Source organism: Osmia bicornis, chromosome 13 (genome assembly GCF_907164935.1).
Source record: "Osmia bicornis bicornis chromosome 13, iOsmBic2.1, whole genome shotgun sequence".
In the NCBI taxonomy this organism is placed as follows: domain Eukaryota; kingdom Metazoa; phylum Arthropoda; class Insecta; order Hymenoptera; family Megachilidae; genus Osmia; species Osmia bicornis.
Window position 1 is genome coordinate 4,221,433 of NC_060228.1, and position 19,348 is coordinate 4,240,780.

The 19,348-nt window shown below is 43.2% G+C and overlaps 1 protein-coding gene across 1 annotated transcript; it reads right to left on the reverse strand.

Moving 5' to 3' along the window:
- Nucleotides 1-14,768: 14,768 nt before the first annotated feature.
- LOC114875866 (homeobox protein bagpipe-like) lies at nt 14,769-19,272 on the reverse strand. Its single transcript, XM_029186658.2, has 3 exons — nt 18,447-19,272; nt 15,990-16,206; nt 14,769-15,897 (listed from the first exon to the last, which is right to left on the reverse strand). The coding sequence occupies exons 1-3, from the start codon at nt 18,928-18,930 to the stop codon at nt 15,573-15,575; spliced, it is 1,026 nt and encodes a 341-aa protein (XP_029042491.1). The 5' UTR covers nt 18,931-19,272; the 3' UTR covers nt 14,769-15,572.
- Between the last annotated feature and the right edge of the window lie 76 nt (nt 19,273-19,348).

The following is a 19,348-nucleotide window of genomic DNA, read 5'->3' on the forward strand; positions in this document are numbered from 1 at the left end:
GTAATTTGCCATCGATGCCACGCCGCGTTTATTTGACCGGTCGCGGGCCGGCCCGTGACAGCCTAACGACGACAAATGACACTCCAGGGAATCGTTGGTGCACGATTATCGTGCTGGAATTTCACTCGACGACCAGATGGGCCGAGCTTTCTTACGAAAGAGAGGACGGGTACTTTTAGAAAAAGGGGGGAAAAAAATGGTTGGCATATCGAAGAGGATCCGTTGGTACGCGCAGGAAAAGTAACAACGGACACGAAACGCCAGGACGACACACGAATCCGATCTGGTCGCATTAATAAATTCGCAGCAAATCACGGGTGAGGATTGCGAAGCGAACGGGGCGATTTTAGTTGCAAATCGCCGAGCGCCGCGAGACCCGACAAAGGCTCCATCAAAAGGACCGCTTTTCTTCCCTTCTTTATTCATCTTCTTTCTCCTCTCGTTCCTCTTACGCTGCTCTGCTCCACCTTCCCTACCCCGTGCCACCTTCTCTTCTCTTTCTTCGTTCTTTACCCTTTCTTTTCTTCTTCTTCTTCTTCATCCTTGTTCCTTCTACCATGTTTATTTTCTCACTCGCCTTCTAAGTTCTGCCTTTCTAAGCTGTATACTCGCAAGTGCCCGTTGTTTCTCGATTTCAACGCAAGTACCCATTCTGGTTTTCTCCACACCTTCGCTATTATCATACAAACATTGACGAGCGAGCCGACACCGGAAAAGTACCACGGCTAGACCGCAACATTATCCACGCTAATCGTAGCGGCGGAACCTTTCTTCTTCCCTTCGTTCCAGAACAACTGACCGGAACGCCGAAGAAATTTCGTCGAATTCGAACGTATTTTATCCTTGACCGGTTGACAGACCCTTCTATCATTTAGAAAAGGGAGAAATTTAATCGACTCTTTTATTATAAAAGTGTCCGAGGAATTTTTCGTATTAACGAGAAAAACTTTCTTCCCAAGTATGATCATTTCTGCGTAAGAAAGGCCATAAACAGCAGTGAGTTACAGGTGATTTATCGCCGTTCGATGTTCATTACCGAACGAGAGCGTACCACGACCTTCTGGTGCTGGAAGAACGAGGGAAAGAGAAGTCGGTCGGTTGCAGAGGAAGCTTCCTTGTGGACGGGCCGTAGCAATAATAACGACAGGTACCACTCAGTCGGCCGAAGGGTCGATTCTCGAATCGAAATGCCGTGAAAAGGCCCGGCTCGGGCACGGGCTTTTGCGGTAAAAGAACGGGCCAGGTGCCGTAAGAAATTAGTAGTGCCAGTGCATGGCCGGACGAGGCCGTCAAGGTACCTAATAACCTCACGCCGGATGGTATCGACGATCCTGGCCTGTTCAGACCCCCTCGCCCCTTACCATCGCCGTCTTCGACACCCCTCCGTTGCATTACCCTCCGCATCTATAGCTCAATTTGCCGACACCTCGCTAAGTATAGGTTGGGTGGGTGGTCCTTCCTGGCACCACGAGACCCACGAGAGAAAGAAGGTGTGGGCCTGACCCGGGACCACGGGCGAAAGACAGAGAATAAGAGGGTGAGAGGTAGTGAAATCGGGGGAGGAAGAGTTTACATCGTATATCTCGATGAACCATGATACAACGGCCATTCGGGACCGTCGAGCTTTCGGTCACCTTTGCTCGCCACCCACAAGCTAGGATTTATTTGGACCACGTCCAGATCCCACGCAATCTATACGAAATTTTATTATTTTTTCATGAATTTTTCCTCGGACTATGCTTTCGGTGGGGATGAAATTGAGCTCTGATCTGATAGTCGATTTTTATTTCCGGCACGATTGTATCGCCGCGGAACCTTGGGCGCGGTTTGATTGAAGGTTATTTCAGAAATTGCAGTATCGTGTGTTGAAAATTCTGCCGTTCATCGTTATTGCATCAAACGAAGCTTCTTCTCGAGAAGAAAGACTTGTTTGCAGAAGTGCGAGAAGTATCATTTTTATTTGTAGTAGCCTGTAAAGCATGCTTATTATCGGTACGGTGAAAGTAATTGAAATACGAGGGTAATATTTCCTATTCATTACGATCGGCTGATGTATCTCTATGCGGTTTGACCCGCGCCAAACGGCTTACCGTGAAAGATTTCTTCCACGAACGTATATAACACAAAATTAGAGCGCGCATGCCATCAAATCTCAGCGTGCCGTTTCTACGTTTCGCAAGCCTTTCCAGGACTAGCAATCGTAAAACGCTGTCTTTCTTTATACATGCAAACTCGCTCGTTTGTTTGTGTGACGATACGAATCTGAGCGGCCTGGAAACGCGAGCTTTCGAAGCTTTTCTTCGCACTTTTAATTATAAAATTTAAGAAAATTTGCAAAATAGCAGGAAACGATTAATATCTCAGAAACTTCATCAATTTTTTAGATAGAGATGAAGCAATTTCGGATGCATCGAATATTAAAAGATGTACATTAAACATAATATTCGTTTCGTAGAAACAGTAGCACTCACCGTAGGAATTTGCTGGAGAACGAATCACAAAGTTGCATGTCGCGAGCAAATGAATCAGAGAGAACCTACTCTTGACACGGGACGGTGCACCCTTCTTCTTCTGATTTTATTTCCGCTTGCGAATATCGCATAATTAATTCGTGTTTACGATGCTCTCCAGTGTTTATTAGCCACTGTTATCGGGTAGAAACGCGAGCAACACGCGATTTATCAGATTAGAAAAACCGAACCTTCGTACAAATAAGAAAATTAACACGGTACGATTTAATTGAACGTCAACGATAACAACGCGACGAATTTTATTTTGCTGTCGATTACATGGTCCGATTGACTTCGAAAAGATGATCGAATCGTAATGATCGATTTGCTTTCCAGTGTTCCTCGAACGAAGTCGATGCTCCGTGTTATCGGTGCACCGATGCGATTAATTAATTGGAATCCATTAATTATCAGAGTTACAGGACGATTCGAATTTGTAACAGAAAGTAATCACTTCCTTCGTTCGAAGGAACTTAGTTAATTGGCCAAACATAACAACTTTGCAGCGATGTATCGAATGATACGAGGGACAAGTTTGCAATCGGAAGTGTTTGTAATAAAGAAAATTAATTGACGCGAGAGAAAAGAAAGCGATACGTTATTGCTTCGATGACAAGAGAAATTTCTGCAATATGTTTCAGTATTAAAAATGATTAACAAACTTTAACACACGGGCTGTAGTAGAAGTGAGATCAGCTTTTGCTATTTTAAATTGCTAATGCAATTTCAATGATGGTAAAAATTTCCTTCTCTCTTCATTTGTTAATTGTTTGATTAAATTAATTTAATGCCACTGCTGGCTCCCAATGACAGTCAACGCGTTTTAATCTCTTTGAAGAAAGATCAATCAACATCCAGTAAAAACTGCACGCAATTCGCCTGATCGCTCAACACCCTTCTTAATTCAAAAGAACACAATTACATAAAATTAATTAAAGTATGCATCGGTGCGTAAGACCGGAGCGAAACGCTAATTGATACAGCGGGGGAGGAGTTTCTTAAGAAAATTAACACTTCTATGAAATCTTTCAATTTTATTATATATTTCTTTTTACATCATACAAACAGATTTCTGAGACAATTCTAGAAAATTATTTTCAAATCGGAATTAATATAAATTACATATCAATCACCAATACTGACCCCAGAGAGAACTTCGTATCAAGGCGAAAGTATAGTTAAACATAATTAACAAGGTCAGGGAACATGTAATCGTGGTTGCTTGGTCACGGATCTCCGGGTGTCGATAAAACATTCGAAAACAACGTCCGGTCGGTTGAAAAATCCTACGGGTAACAATAATCCACGGAATCGATTCCGACTTCCATCTGCTTCCGTGCCAGCCTCGAGCGGTCTGCTCGATCGTTAATTAATTTAAGCGCTTAATCCCCTCCCCGGCTGGGCTGGTCCGCGGTTCCCTTTTTCCAGCTTTCGTTCCGCGCGGCCACAATCATAATTCTCGGTTTTAATCGATCTATGAGGCGCGGGCGCAATAATATTTTCGGTGCGGTAGAGACCCGGTGCGTGCGGCCCTGTGTGACTCGTGTAATTGGCTCCCAACTGGACTTCAAAGGGTGCCGCTCTCCTTCATCCGCGCCGACAACGGTGCGACAGAGTAAGAGCTATCGCGTCGGCTCTGCTCGTTGGGCTGCCGTTGCTGTTGGACGAAGAAGAACGTATAGAAACGACGAGGAATGAAACAAGGAGAAAAGATGAAGACGAAGAGGGGGCTACGTGAAAATTACACGCGCCATGCGCGAGACAAGGGTGCAACGAAGATGAGACGAAAGTTCCATGGGTGGGGGTTGAAGTTATCGAAGAGGGGGGAACAGTTGGTTGTATCACGCATGCGTTGGATGCATTGGTTGAACGAAGAGGAAAATTATGGAGGGAAAGTTGGATGAACAAGGAGAAGCCGTTGTTGTCTCGTTGGTGAGCAGAGAAAGATGGCGAGCTGGCTTCCAGAGGATGGTAAAGCAAGACGGATCGAGGTGAGAGACGAACACGACGAACCAAATCGCTCAGCGATGTTTCGATATTGGGTAGATAGTGTTCGATACGGGAGACCCTTGTCTCGTTTGGTTAATCGTCGGATGTATGCGTGTAAATACACCTGTAACGTTCGAACGCGGCCACTTTATGCTCGCCCTCGCCGCTAGCATGTCCTTTCGGTTCACGATGTCAAAACGACCCGATGATACCTCAGGATGATCTTAAAGAACATTTTTATCTTTTCGTATATCGATAATGGTCACCAAGAGGTCTGACACCTGAAATAGTTGGCCGGTTATGAACGAAGAGGGTAAAAGTACCCCAGACCAAACTAGTCAATCGAGTTAGGGGTTGCTCTGATGCCTGGAATAATTGGCTGCCTAAAAACAAAGAGACCAACGGCTGGAGTTAATGAAAAATTATGCGTCTATTATTTCGTGTGTCGGCTAATCGCATCGAGAGGGGAATTTGTGGCCGACCCACCTGAAAAGTGGATGGCTTATTCCGACGATCCCGTCGCTAGGGACGAGATCAAGAACAGCGCCAACCGCAGCTAATTATGGAATATTTCTAAACCCTTAACGAGTTGGTCCAAAAAGCGACTCTTTTAACAATATACCGGGTGGGGGGTTGCATCGAGTATCTTTGAAGACACTGATCAATTCATAACTTATAACCATGTTTAACTTCCTAACGAGCCTGCGTTTCGACACCTCAGTGTTAACTCGATCTCACAATGCGATTATTCGAAGGAATATTTAACCATCGAATCGATTTTGATTCATAAGTAAGTATTGTGTACTTGATCCCGTCCCTATAAAACGCGGCCCTCTTTGGCAGACGGTAACGAGGGAACCCCCTGGACACTCTGCCGTGAATCCAAGCCCGGTCGAAAGGAGAGCCTAACACCCGAGGACACGGGTCGTTTAGGCGGCTCCTTTCTTCGATCATTAGTCCGGAGCCGCAGTCGGCCAAAAGGGGTCGTAAGTCCGCGAGTGGTATCCTCTTTTTCCTCGCTATCGCTGTCTTTATTCGCGTTTCTCTTCTCTTCGCCCTCTCCCTCCGCCCTTTTCCGTGTCTACGTTGACCTCTGCCTTCTCGCCTCTTTCTTCTACCCCAGTTACACGCAAACCCTGATTCATTTTTCTTTCTCTTTATTGTACAATTATAATTGTCCAATTAGATGGAGAACTAAAAAGAGATTGTATATATCGTATTTAAAAGCACGGTCCTTGAGATAAAATTACAGTTATTATCATTTCTTATTGACCCGTTATTGCAGTTCAATTTTATTTGCACGTATCGGGATTTATTGGCAAGGGTTGAAGAAATATTTTGACTCGGGTGCGACGAAGCCGGTAATCATCGGTGTCGTTCAGACCGAAAAGGGCATGTTGGGTGACGTTGTCTGTCGGCGTCGATACGCGCCACGGAGCGTCGCAGAATCGCCGTTGAAAAGACCGGTCGGCAACACCCTCGGGAACCCTTTTCTTCGGAAACAACGCCATTTGTATAATCAGCTTCCTTTCGGTAGCTCGGTTAATTATCGTCTATTGACCCGGGCCCCGCTACCACGATACTTTCGTCTGGAACGCTGCTTTGCATACGTTTTCAGCGGTTCCACCAAATGGAACCACTCAAATTTCACGAAATAGAAATTTTTCTCTATGTAGAATCTACAGAATCTTTGTAGAATCCAAAGTGCCAGGTGATTTTTTCAAATCTTTGCAAGTAATACTTAAATCTTCTCTTATGATTGTGGTAATGAGTTTGGGTAAATTGTATCTCCGCAGCTGGCAACATCGACGCACAGTCGTTGCCTCTCTGCGGAAATGGTTGAGACAGGAATTCTGCAAGATGCCTGCGCGAATGCCTTGTTTTCTGCGAAACGCCACGTTCAGGCGCCATCGTTGCTCCCCAGGAACGAGCAGAATGGCGACATCTTAAAAAAAAAATCTTCCTGTTAAACAGGTAGCACTTTTTACACCCTGGATATTTCCTTCTAATCTTTCTGATCCCTGGCGTCCCTTTTTGTTGAAACAATCTTCCCCATTTTCGAAGAAAACGAAGTGTAATTTATCCTGTAAGGTATTCAGTATAAATAATTGATGTTAAACTCGTTTCTTACAAAGTGCAAGAAGAGAAATCGCAATAATACTTTCGTTTTCCAAGAAGACAGCTCATAATTTATATTAATCTTGTTTATCAAATTATCTACTTAGGGAGGTGTAAGAAACCGATCGTTGATTTGAAAGGCTTGCTAATTTTCCACCATTAAGACTGTTCTTCAAACTCGTTAATGGATTCTGTTTTTACCAAACGAATATTGTCCTTTTGCCACCTGTGTTACACTTCGTGACAGATCGTTGCACCTCGTTCGTCCTCCTTTCGTTCCATTGCAACGTCTTGTCTACTTTTTTCCCTGATAAACCCTCGAGGGAGATGGGAATGGAATCTAACGGAGGGAAGATGGACCTGGGATAAGTCGGAGTGTAATATGAAGAAAGACGAGTCTAGGAAGATAAATCAGAGACAGAGTTAGGGTTAAAAGGACGAACCTGGAGACCCATGCAACCATGAAGGACGTAACCTTTGATGGAGAGGACGAAGAATCTCTATTAAGTCTTTAAACGCCGGCTATCTTATGAGCCAGGGACGCACATTTCTGCATATTTTATGAAATTGAAGGTGTTTATTTGTTGGGAATAAAACAGCTCTCTTGAAATTTTGCCGTGGAAGTCATCGATGATCGACAAAATGAATTGAATTTTATTTTTAAATTTATTTCAATTGTTACTTTTTTTATCCGATGAACAACGATGGATTGAGTTATCGATCTTCGGATTCCCTTTTAACGTTAATTAAAAGAATCTTCGTTTTTATGACAGGCCGGAAAGACCGACAGGTCGAGAAACACCGAACAGGCTATTGTGTTTATCTCCATTTCTGAAAGCTTTTTATTTGATTGCTGCGTCCATCTATAATGCATATCCCTAGACGTGTTCTTACTTTTATTACCGGTCCGCGGCGGCAACCTTTGATTTAATTAGCCCTTTAAGCTGTTACTTTACCCGTTACCGCCTCGACGAAACGATGAAAACCGGGAATGAAAAGTTTCTCCAAAAGTATATACATCGGAATGAACTTTCCCTTAGTGGAATTTCTCTCCAATTAATCAGTCAATACTCTATAATTGTAATTAAATCAACATTGATATATGTTGTTTAAATTACTGAATTACATTCGTGTTCTATGAAGAGCGAATCTGAGTTTGTTTCTGAGAATAATAAAATAAGAAAAGTGAATTTATTAACCAATTATGGTGATGATACCTGTTCTCATCGAACAGTCAACATTCTCGAGATCAGTGGGTGGTACCTGAAGATCCATAAACAGGTTCATCCGAACGTAAAGTCTCAACGATATGGGAATACGGTAGCTGTACACGAAACCTATTAGTAGAACGTGAAATCGTTCAGCTCTATCTGGAAGCTAAGAGCAAATTTATGCATCCGTAAATTCAAAGCCCGTTAGGTGTCTCGTTTGTCGAGTTAAACGAATTTTTCCTCGACTCTGGATTAGTCAGAGAAACCTCGAAGGAATATCTCCTGGTCTAGTCAAAAAATCAAAAAAGGATATCATCATTGGTGGTCTAATTTTAATCCTTCGTAATCCTTCGAAAATTTGTCGAATTAATTTGAATCTCTTAATTGGCGGTCTAATTTCCGAAGAAGGATCGACTGGAACGCGTTTGAACCGATTCGTTCGACTGTGTACTCTTCTCGATAAATCGCGATTTCTTGCGCGATGTAACACCACATGAAGTTGTAAATCTTATCGAGTTAATTGCATAGCGGTGGCGTGTTCGACCCGCTTTAAAATGCAAATCGATCTTCGCCACGAGCAGCCCGCGAACGATAATAGGTTTCGACGATGAAAATTCAATCGTGCATCCCCGGTGACCGCGAAATCGCGAGCACGGAGGTCCTTACCATTTACCTCGAGGGGCTGAAGTTCCCCTTATTCGTACCCCTCGTCTCGTACCGGATGCGTTGGTCAGTGTTCTTCGACGAAGAAATCGTTTGCTCGAAAGTCAAGGATCATGCCACTTTTTTCTACGCGATCCACCGCTTCTGTTCGAAGGTCAACACGGGCAAGGATTAAGGGAAAAGAATACAAAGAATAGAAAAAGGATCAAGGGATCATGATTAATCAATTAGCGATCTTGGGAGCCTTAAAATTCGACGTTGGCCAGGCTTGAGAAACCGACCTGGCCAAAGGAACCGCCGATGATGCGGCTGAATCCTGTCAATGAACTTTTTAAATCGTTTTTCCACACTGTTACACATTTTAGAAGGGTTTTTCTTTTCTTGTTTTAGAAAATTGAGATACTTTGTTGCGTTACTTATTGCTCTGACAGCAGTAGTTGTTTCAAAGATCTTCATTAAATCGTGTAATCAAGGAGTCTGTCAAGAAAAACAAAGAGAAACAATTTGTTACTCTTCTCAACGGAGACATTGTCATCGAGGATCGCGGGATTCTATTGAATCGAAGTGAGGAATTAAAATTCCATCTTTTTCACGCTTCAGTGGCGAGCGTAGGACTCGGTTTTTACGAACGGTCAGCAAAAGCCTGTATCGGTTTCCGTTCGTGTTTAATTAATCCGCCGATGAAAAACGTTGTTCACGCTTGAAACACGTTTAGTTTGTATTTCTTTCAATTTCGCGTTGGCGGCCGATTTCTTGTTCCACTCGTGTAGTATCATATCTCGAGGGAAGTTTATCGTCTTGCCGGTAACAACAACTTCATCGAACAACCAGGTGGTCCTCCTCAGTTTTCCATCCCTTCCTCGCCCTTTCGTCTCACAAATTAGTTCCGATCTGCATCGTCGCGGTATTTTCCTCTTTATCCGAGTCAATATGTTGAAGAGAGAAGGGACGAATGCCCGCGAAGAAAATCTCAATCATCTGCTGGCCGGTTTCTTTTGTACTTGGCGCCCGCTAAACGCGTCCGCTGATTGGCCGAGGGGCGTTCAAAGAACACCGCCATGACTCGCAAAGCGGCCGTCTTTTGTTTGTGAAACAATGGTGCACGGTGCTCGGGCTCACTTAGCGTGCCAGCTAAATGACAACCTCTTCCGATGCTTAATCTATTAGGAAAATTAGCGGGTTGCACGAGCCGCCTGGCCGAAGGTGCGAGCTCCTCGAGCTATCGATGAATCCTCTTAACTTTGTCGGGCTGAAGATTTCTCCCAGATACCGGAATCGCTTAACGAAACGAAGTAATTGCTTGTAGTAATCGACAGCTTCTGCATCTTCTTTTTGTTTAGGAAGATTGCAATAAAAAATTCAATAATTTAGAACCTATAGAGGAATGCAAGGGAATGATGGATGTAATTTGGAGAACTGATCAGCAATGCAAATTCATTATACGTTGAATAAATGTAAAGGAACGAGTTCTTTACGGTGACAAAATGCTCGGTAGCAGAAGAAGTAACAAAGAAAAGGTAAATAATTGATGATTGGTAGGGTGAGTCAGTTCCGAGGCGATGGCTCTGGGAAAAAGTTCTTCCGTGGTGGCCTAATTGCGAGTTGGAGAGATAATTATTCGATTATTCACACTCGGTTGCTCGAAAATAAGAAAGAATGGAACCTACGTCTATGAAAAAAAGCACAGGGATTTATGAGCCATTACCATTCGTTCTGGTGGTAGGGTTGAAAGGGTGCAGCAGCCATAGGAATTATTTCGTCATCTGTCGACTATCCTGCGAACACGATCTCGCGACTGTTTTTGGTAACTTTTCCTGGCTGGGGATTTCTCGTTTATCGACTTCGGTGAATGATCTAGGGATTTTATGCGGTTATCATCTGCTGCTTCTGTAGGAATCTACTTTATTCTGTTAGGAACACTTAGGTACCTTCGAGTTATTTTTTACAACAGTAGGTATAGAAGTTTACGCGTCAGTGTTTCCTCGGTTCAAATAATCTTATCACATTTTTAATATTGATTTATTCCATTTGCATTAATCGAGGGTGTAATTAAATACTTGCATTTTGATTTCGTTTTATTTTCAAATCTAAGCCTTTTCATTTGCTATATCGCTTATGTTATGAACAGTTCATAATCCGTTCAACGAGAAGAGTTAAGATATGTTTACAAATTCACGCGCTCGACGCAGGGCCGGAGCTCAGTTGTTTCCAGTTCTTCAACCGTTACGGTCGAGGTTTGTGTGCTGTGAGCCGAGCCTGCTTCGATGGAGATTATTGTAAAAATTATTTAATATCTTTATCTATTCATTAACTAGAAAAATAAAAGAAATAAATTATTCTGAATCAATAAATGTCAGCTAGTTGAGCGCAAATTAAGTCGTTTGTCAACCCTCGGTCGTCTCCGTCATCCAATTTCGTTTGTCGCATCAGGCAAGACGAAAGGAGCGACAAAAACTATGTCTCCCGGTTCTTTTGCTCGTCGAGAAGAACGACTCTGCTCGCGACGAAGCGACGATCTCTCATAAAATCAAATAATTCCGAGGAAGGAGTCGGTCGGAGGCCCGATATAACCTCGGGCGCACGCAAACGGCAATAAAGGGCGAGCACGGTGGTTCGTTCAACGACCGTATCGAAAGGAAAACGAAACGTTAACGTAAACTGAAAAACAATCGAGTGAGCGGCGGCTGTCACTCTGACGACGAAGCTGGCATCCGCAGACCCGAGTCATCTGTTTCCTACGCGGCTATGTCGTTTATTTTTCCAAAATGGCTGCTAAAACAAGACCGTCTTACTCGCGAGAGTAATTTGAGACTTATTTATAGGCGGCCACCTATAACCACCCACACCTATTTGACCGAACAGTTTTTACAAAGTAGCCTCGCGATCGTGTTTGCGATCTGCCACTGCTATTGATACCTCTCGTTTAATCTTGTTAACCCTTTCCGTTACCAACCACGTGTAATTCGTTAAATGTACACACTTATCAGTTAGTACACGCGTTAACTTGATTTCTAAATATTTTCCATTACTTCTGGTTGAAAATTTCTTTATAGAGTCCTAAAATTTTCAACCCTTTCGTCGAATCACTTTGAGTAAATCATCTCGTTCCTTCATTTTCAACAAGTCTTTCCCGACGTCGTCACTTAATTCGATGGAATTAGGAACGAAGTGGACGCTTTCGAGGATGCTCGTTTCAGGTCGTAGGAAGAAGGAAATTCGAGCGAAAGAATTTTCTGAACTCCGTAGCCGCGGACCTGCATGAAACGCTGTTGATTGGCCGCTCGTGCGCCAATTTTCCTCGACGTCGCTTCGCCACGAAAAATCGGTAAATTGCTTCTTTGAAATGCCGGAAAAAGCCGGAGGAAATGGTTTCCTTCGTAGTTTCCTACGGCAACTTCTTCGTTCCTTCGACCAAAGTAAGCATCGTTACCCGCTCGATGATCCGTACGCTCTTTGACCAATTCTCTCTGACCGCGAATTCGAAGCTCGAAAATATCCTTCCTGTTAGATGAAATTTAATGTCCCTTTGACAAGATCAAATAGTTGAATTCTTTTAAAAATTTTCAGAGTGTGTATATGCATCACAAAGGTTCCTCATTATAATTTTTCTCAGTAATTTGTAACGAGTTTTACATACGATTATTTTCAACCATGGCAGTCAATAGAATTCGTGCTGATTTTTATTCAAGCACGTCTTGGTAAGGTGGACGGAATTGCCGGTTCGAAGTTTGAGATTTTCTGCCGCCACTTTTCGTCTCTCCAGTCGTGGCCTCTCTTCCTTTTTTTTCCCTCATCTCTCTTACACACCGTCTTCCTGACTTCTGACACGCGTTTCAATCGGGATGGTTGCCAAGGAGACCCAGGAACCAGAGTGTCACACGGACTATTGAAGAGGTTAAAGGGGACCGCGATTCCATTTTCGACTTAAACCCGATGACAAGCTTCAAACAAACCGTAAAGATACATTAAAGATTCCATTAGTTCCATTTATAATCCTTTCGATGACATCCCATGCGGGAGATTTTATGAAAGGTTGACGAGGAAACGATTCGTTGGACGGTGAAAAGTATTTCGCAGGGCGTGCACGGGTCGATTATACTTTTAAATTCCCGTTTCCCGGCTATTGTAAGAGGCAGCGTGTTCGCCATGGAAAAAAGGGAATTTTTTTGTTCCGCCCTGAAATGGCTCGTGCAAAATTGATAATAGCCGCCGTATAGTTCGCTAGCCAAATAAATTCTACGGTTACCATTTTTTAGTCGGTAGTTAAAGGGTTGAAAATTTTATTTCATCGCGTCTACATCAATTTTCGTAACAGTTCGACTAGAGTAAAGCGACGGGAGCAAATTACTAATTACCATCGAATTCTACCGAATTAACGAACCCCCCCCCACCTTTTGAGACGATATTTTTAAAACGGTTTGCGTCCTTCGGAATTAACTTCGTTCGAGAGGCTCGTCTGCTACTTGGTCCGCGGACCTAGCATCGAGTGAAATCGTCGGAACGAGGCCATACAGTGAGAGAAAAGGGCGAAAGGGGTGAGAACGGCGAACCAGGGGAGAGGGTTGGACAGACGGAAGACCGTTCAGCGCTATTAACAGCTAATGAAAATTAGCTTTCGTCGGTTGATTGAGCGTCAAATCGTCCCTTTCTTGTTTCGGGAGAGAAGTCAGCCACCGGTGTCGTTAGACCGACATATACTCCTCTCTCGAATCGCAGTGCCCTCCTTGTTTTTTCGCTGATAGGAAATTCCGAGCTAAAGTGTTCTGCCTCTCTTTCCTGAAATTCGCCAGAATTTCACAGTCTATTCGGCGGAGAAATTTGAAAATTTTCGGGACAATTCGTGATGAATCGTTTGAAATTCTCCGTCGAATCTGCGACTGTTGAATGTTGTTTATTTTTCTTACCAACAATATTGGGAATTACTCTGAGTAAAATCAGGGAAATAATGCGAATTCATTTCGAGGAAGAACACTGACGCAAAGTGCTCGTGACTTTTATTGAACGAATTCAAAATTCTGCCAATAATTTCAAGATTCGAAGGTTTCTACGAAAGCGACGATTAACGATTGTGTTTTCTTTGGAATCAACCGTGTGCTTTTTGAAATTCGAAATGGCATGACAGAGGAAATAGGTCGCGGAACGATTTGGATCGTCTCCGAAGGCTGATTTATTCGATACAATAGGCCGCGTGAATTTCTTAATGGAAACCGCAAGTAATCCGGCTAGTTCGGGAACTAGTAACGACCGTGTGTGTCAGCACAAGGCTTCGTTTAACGCGAGAGCATTATGGCTTTCGAATGTTTAGAACACGATATAAACGTAGCAGTAATGGACTGCAGAAACGACTATAAAATCCATCTTCCGACCGATCTCTGCTCGTTTCTACGAGTCAACTTTGTCATTGATGGGCCAGCGGCGAATGATTTTAATTGGGATGAAATTCCTTTCGTTTTCAAACATTATCGGATGCCTTTTTCGTTTGTCGTTTCATCAAATATACTTTTGGCCCGAATCTTGATTCGAGGCAAGCAAAGAAAGAAATGTTTCAAGAAGTGTTTCGACGATGAAGATGACTCTGGACGATCCCAGAGGGGTCCGAAATGAGCGGCGGGCTCTTTGAACACGCACTCCTTTTTATGCAGATCGGGAGAAGGAGGCGTAAAGGCCCTTTTCAGGAGGATAATGTAACTCCTTTGTTTATAACAGATGAGTGTCAGATCTAGCCTTTTTTCCTCTGTCCGTCGGTTAAGTCTGCTCGTCTCCGCGTCTGAATAAACATATCTGATGTCTGTCGGGCCCACCCAGATGGAGCTATTAAAACTCTTATGGGAAAGTCGCTTCCATCCCATGACTGATAGATATTCACGGTGATTTTTCAATTAAATCGACACTTGTCCTCTAATTGATTCGCTAAACTACATCGTTATTTCCACGAAAGTACTCTAATTCTAAAAATTCTGAATCGTGGAATTTGAAATTCATTATTTTGAAGGGGTTGATTGTCCCAGGGTTAGAATTATTATTTATTTTATTTATTTTTTGCTCTGTCAGTGAATCTTTAACGTTGCCCATAGAGACAAGGATAAAAGAACACGACGTTGCTGGAGAAAAGAGCTACTTCTTTGGAAGATGTCTCGCATCAAGCACGTCAAGTTTTTTACGACCTCAGCCACGACGTTCGAGCGAGACCTCTTCAAGAGGGTAAAAATGAATAAACACTTGCATTTTTTTTCCTTTTTTAATGAACCATGTATATTTGCATAGATCTGTATCATCACATAGGTACGCAGAAACAATAGTGTAATTACGCTAAATCGGTATCGGTGATGATCGGTTTTATTGCACGTGAGCCACCAAGAACGTTGTTGATCCTTTCTTAAACGCTTCTGTTTTATCTCTTAATTGAATTCGTTTCGTTTTATGGACGCATCATTCTTCGTACCTTTTAACATACCCAGCCGCTCGAATTTAACCCTCGGACTACTGACATAATCTAAACGCGATTTTTCTAGGATAGCTATTTCACGTTACAACGTCTTGAGGCTTCAGAATAAATAAATATTCCGTTCACCGATACCATTCGACTCGAATTCAATTTTATACAATTATTTACACACTAATTTACACGATCCTCTTCCTAGATATATTTATAAGTAGGTTTACAATTAACGCATATAGGGGTGAATTGTTCTAATCAATATCGTGCTGTTTAATCGTTGCTTCGCAGTATTGATGTGTCATTATGGTTAGAATACGTCGGTTATTTGAATTTATAACATAAATAAAGAGTTTCAATCCGTTGCATAATTAGAAATAAAAATATAAATCAAATCAATAATACAAATTTTCCTCAATTAATATCTAATAAAATAGTAGCGAGACAAAATCAAAGGAATAAAGTAAAGGAAAATAGAATGGAGCAACGCCAGATGGACTAGTTTTAACGCTACTTAATTAGGGCACCCACGCAAGCACCCCGATTGTCATAATTTAAATAATTCCATTTAGAAAATGATAAACTGGTCAGTTTCCGTGTTTAGCGAACGAACGCGTGTTTCGATATCGACGAAACGATACCGATTTATTTCTCGTCGTTCATTTTCGCCAACTGGCTCGGATCGAGATCCGGCGTGATCGTGTTTTGTACCTGAATATGAGTTGAGTGAAGGGGTGGGCAGAGCAGGGGATGATAGGGGAGACAGTAGTACGGGAAACCGCTGAGCGCTTTGTTCGCCGGATGAATTTGCGGGGCTGACATTTGTCCGGGAAGTTGGCCGGAACCACGAAGTGGCAATCCCCTCAAATGCTCGTCCGGATGCACGAGAACGCGTACAGCCACGCGCCTAGCGTTTCCGGAATTAACCAGGGCGCCCAATTCCTGTTGCTGTCGTCTCTTCGTCTTGTACCTGGAAAAAATTCACATTCCAATTAGTCAAACTTCATTAACGTACCTTTAGTAAAAGCTCTTTAGTTACGCGTTAAATTCTAAAATAAATACCGTCTGTTCTGGAACCAGATCTTTACTTGAGTCTCCGTTAGCTTCAGTCCTCTCGCAAGATCCGCTCTTTCCGGTCCCGACAGGTATTTCTGTGCCGCGAATCTTCTCTCGAGTTCGTAAACTTGCGCGTGAGAAAAGGCCGCTCTGCTTCTTTTCTTTCTACTCTGAAGATTTTGCCCGTGATTCTGTGCCTCGTACATATCCTCTTCACCGTCCTCTGCGAATGAAATCGAGAATTACTCTTGGATCGAATAATCTTTCACCTACTCCGTGAGATATTCTCGCGGATGACGCATGGATCTCGTTAAAGGCAAAGTTTAAAGACGAAAAAGAGGAGGAAATCGATTGGAGGTTTAGCAAATTCGAACGCAAACAAACACGTAGATTGGCAACCGATGATCTACCACGATCGTAAATCAAACGAGTTTCCCGTTTGAGAAGGCGAAGAGGAAGATGGAGCAACGAGTAACCATCCTCGGACAGCCATAGAAGCGGCGAACGAACGATCGGAGAGAGTTCCGCCCGCTTTTGATGTCTCGTTCAAACATTAACACGTGCACTCGCTACTCCGACATGTTTACGCTGCTGTTCCACGGTAATTCTCCTCTAAGTTTAACCGGTTGCAACGCGGAGTGCAGTATGTACGTCCTAAAATTCTTCGCCAACCCCCGCGCATCGGTCACTTTGTTTTCCGAGCTTCTGGCACCGAGAAGCGCTTTTAGCTCGAACTTTCTGCCTTTGTTATCAATTCCCCTCGATACTTTGGGGCCATTTTTCTTCGTTCGAGAAACTTTTTATACGTCACGTCGGCGCGTTACGAGTTCGAGTAAGAAACAATGAATGAAACTGGAATTTTTGAATAAAGAATGATATTAGTCGAAAAAATCTGCCGGCCCGGTGACATCATAATTATTTCGTACGTGGCCCAGGTCGTTTTCCTCGTCCTGCGTCAATGTTTATCAGCAGCGGCTACCGTTTGGGGGACGCAAAGCATTTAGAGAGATCTATATTTGATCACTTTCGACGTCAACTCGTATGCCATCTCGTCCAGCTAATGCGTCCCTACTCTGACGCTCGTCAAACATTCTCCTACGCGTCCTACATCGAGAGTGTTCGAGAGCAGCAAGTGCCGTTTGCTCTCACTCCGATTACATCGAGATGACCCTTCTTCGTACACCTTCCCCGAACGTCGCCCTCTCATCGTTTTCAAATAAATTGATATGGACCTTAAACGTTGGTCAAATGAAACGTTATCCTTCAAGAGGGTCGTAAGAGAACAGCCCAGAAGAATGCTGATTTTTTTGCGTAATATTATAGTGTCTCTTTAGAGGCATGATGAATGGTGTGGACAGAGCGACGGCGGTACCGTAGCGTCGGATACGTAACGATTTGATACTTCACGATTTTGATAAGAATTTTTGAAAATTATTTTGTCATTAGATGTCGGAAAGGGTGCTTCAGTCCCTTTTGCTACTGTTGACTTTGAACCTCCTCATGTTTATTTATCAAATTATCTAAATTAATATGAATCTTAATTTTAAGAACTGCTTCCTGTCCATTACCATATTAAGTGATTCCCGGGAACGGTAGCAGGGTAAAAGAGGGATTCGTAATTTGTTGAGTGAGTCTTGAATCGGTGCCAGCTCGTGCCTGTTCCCTTCAGCCCCGAATGGTAGAAAAGGCAGGAGTCGTCGCGGACGAAATAGTCGCAGGTACGAAGGAATTACTTAATTGCTGGTCCCGTGTTAGCAAAATGTATCGCGAATCAGGACGAATTCTCCCATTCACGAGTTAGTTCAAACAGAACTCGAATCGTCGTGCCAGCATCCCCTTTTCTTATTTGCAAGACCACGAATTTCGAACGACCGATAAAAAAAAAAAAAAAAAATGATTTCCTTGGAATTCAGTCCCGGTAACCTTGATCTAAATTTGTTTTTGCGGCGATCCACGAATCGTCGAGGATTCAAGACACAGAGCAACAGTGTGGCCAGGGATCGAACAAGTGCAAGAAGCAGAGTGCCGGCCACTTGTGACGTCTGCCCGGTCGAGCACCACTTATGCTACTAAAATTACATTCGATCACGTTATCTGCGCTCGGGTTAACTTAAAAAACCCTTGAAAAGCTCGCCTGTTACAAGGATACCCGGGGAGGCCTAAATGATCTCTTAAGCCTCGTATCCTCGTGGCAGACACACGATCACCCAGAAGGGAAACAGTATGAAGGCTGCAACGAGGACTTACGATCCAAGTACCGACTGCCTCCTCTCTTAATTCATTCAGAACTCTGTTTAGTTATCGTTATCAGGCTGATTTTCTGATTAAGGACCTCGTAATTTTACCACTAGTTTATTCCTTTCCTTAATTAACCCTCAATTTGCTGAATCCCGCAGTAGAAATGGCAGTGTGTGATCAGACACAGTTTAATTGATCAATTTTTAAATTTAGTTTTTCACTTACCTAAGTATTTATTCTTGCTCATGTCCAGAGCCTCGTCCTGCTGCCTCTGAGAGGATTCCCTCGATTCCTTGACCGGCTGATAAGCAGCCATGTTCCCCAGATTCTCGAGGTGTTTGAACGTTCCCTGTGGCAGGTGCGGGATAGTTCCAAAATTTGTGATGTTCGCGTGAACCAGGTTCCTCGTTAGTATATCCAGTTCACGAGCCACGCTCAAATCAGGCGAAGACAGCCTTGAGAACCGAGCCATCTGATTTGAATCCTGTTCCGATTGACCCTCTTTGTATTCGTTTTCTGAACAATCGTATTCACGGTGATGTTTCTTCGTGAACGATGTTCCCTGCGCTTCTTCAGACTCCGAAGACCGTCGTTCGTGATTCGGATATGAAGTTCTTCTGCTGAGAATGTCCGCGATGCTGAAGGGGGTTAATTGAGAAGGTTTCGGAGAAGCCTCGCTTCTTTTCTCTTCGTCCATGATCTCTGACATGTTTCCCTTCTTTTTATAACGAATAGAAACAATTCTACTACAAAATTTTTGGAAAAGTTCCTTTGGTCTTCTGTTCGAAGGTCTAACAGGAAATTTCTTTCATTTTGTTAATAACTAACGTGTTTCACTTTTGAAGACAATAACAACCCTTGAGAAACATGTTTCTAGTTCGATCGTTCAACACTTTTCAGAGTCACAAGCACTGCAGACACGGTTCGATTGAAGCCGGTCGACAATTTTCACGTTCACGAATTCTTTTGTCGATCGAATTAATTAATTGTCACTCGCGAACACTCGAGGCGGACCGCGTGCACCCTTTCGCGGCGAGTGTGCTTCGGTCAAGTGTGCTTGTCGCGCGTGGAGACTTATTTTTCGAATTAGTCTGCGGCCACTTCGCCGTCAGCTTCCTTCTTCCCTT

What these genes read in the sequence shown, in the direction of transcription:
- LOC114875866 (XM_029186658.2), bottom strand. Translation starts at nt 18,930, where the DNA reads ATGTCAGAGATCATGGACGAAGAGAAAAGAAGCGAGGCTTCTCCGAAA. An exon ending in GAGCAAGAATAAATACTTAG is followed by an intron (nt 16,207 to 18,446) that starts GTAAGTGAAAAA and finishes TTTCATTCGCAG; the next exon opens with AGGACGGTGAAGAGGATATG. An exon ending in ATCTGGTTCCAGAACAGACG is followed by an intron (nt 15,898 to 15,989) that starts GTATTTATTTTA and finishes AATTTTTTCCAG; the next exon opens with GTACAAGACGAAGAGACGAC.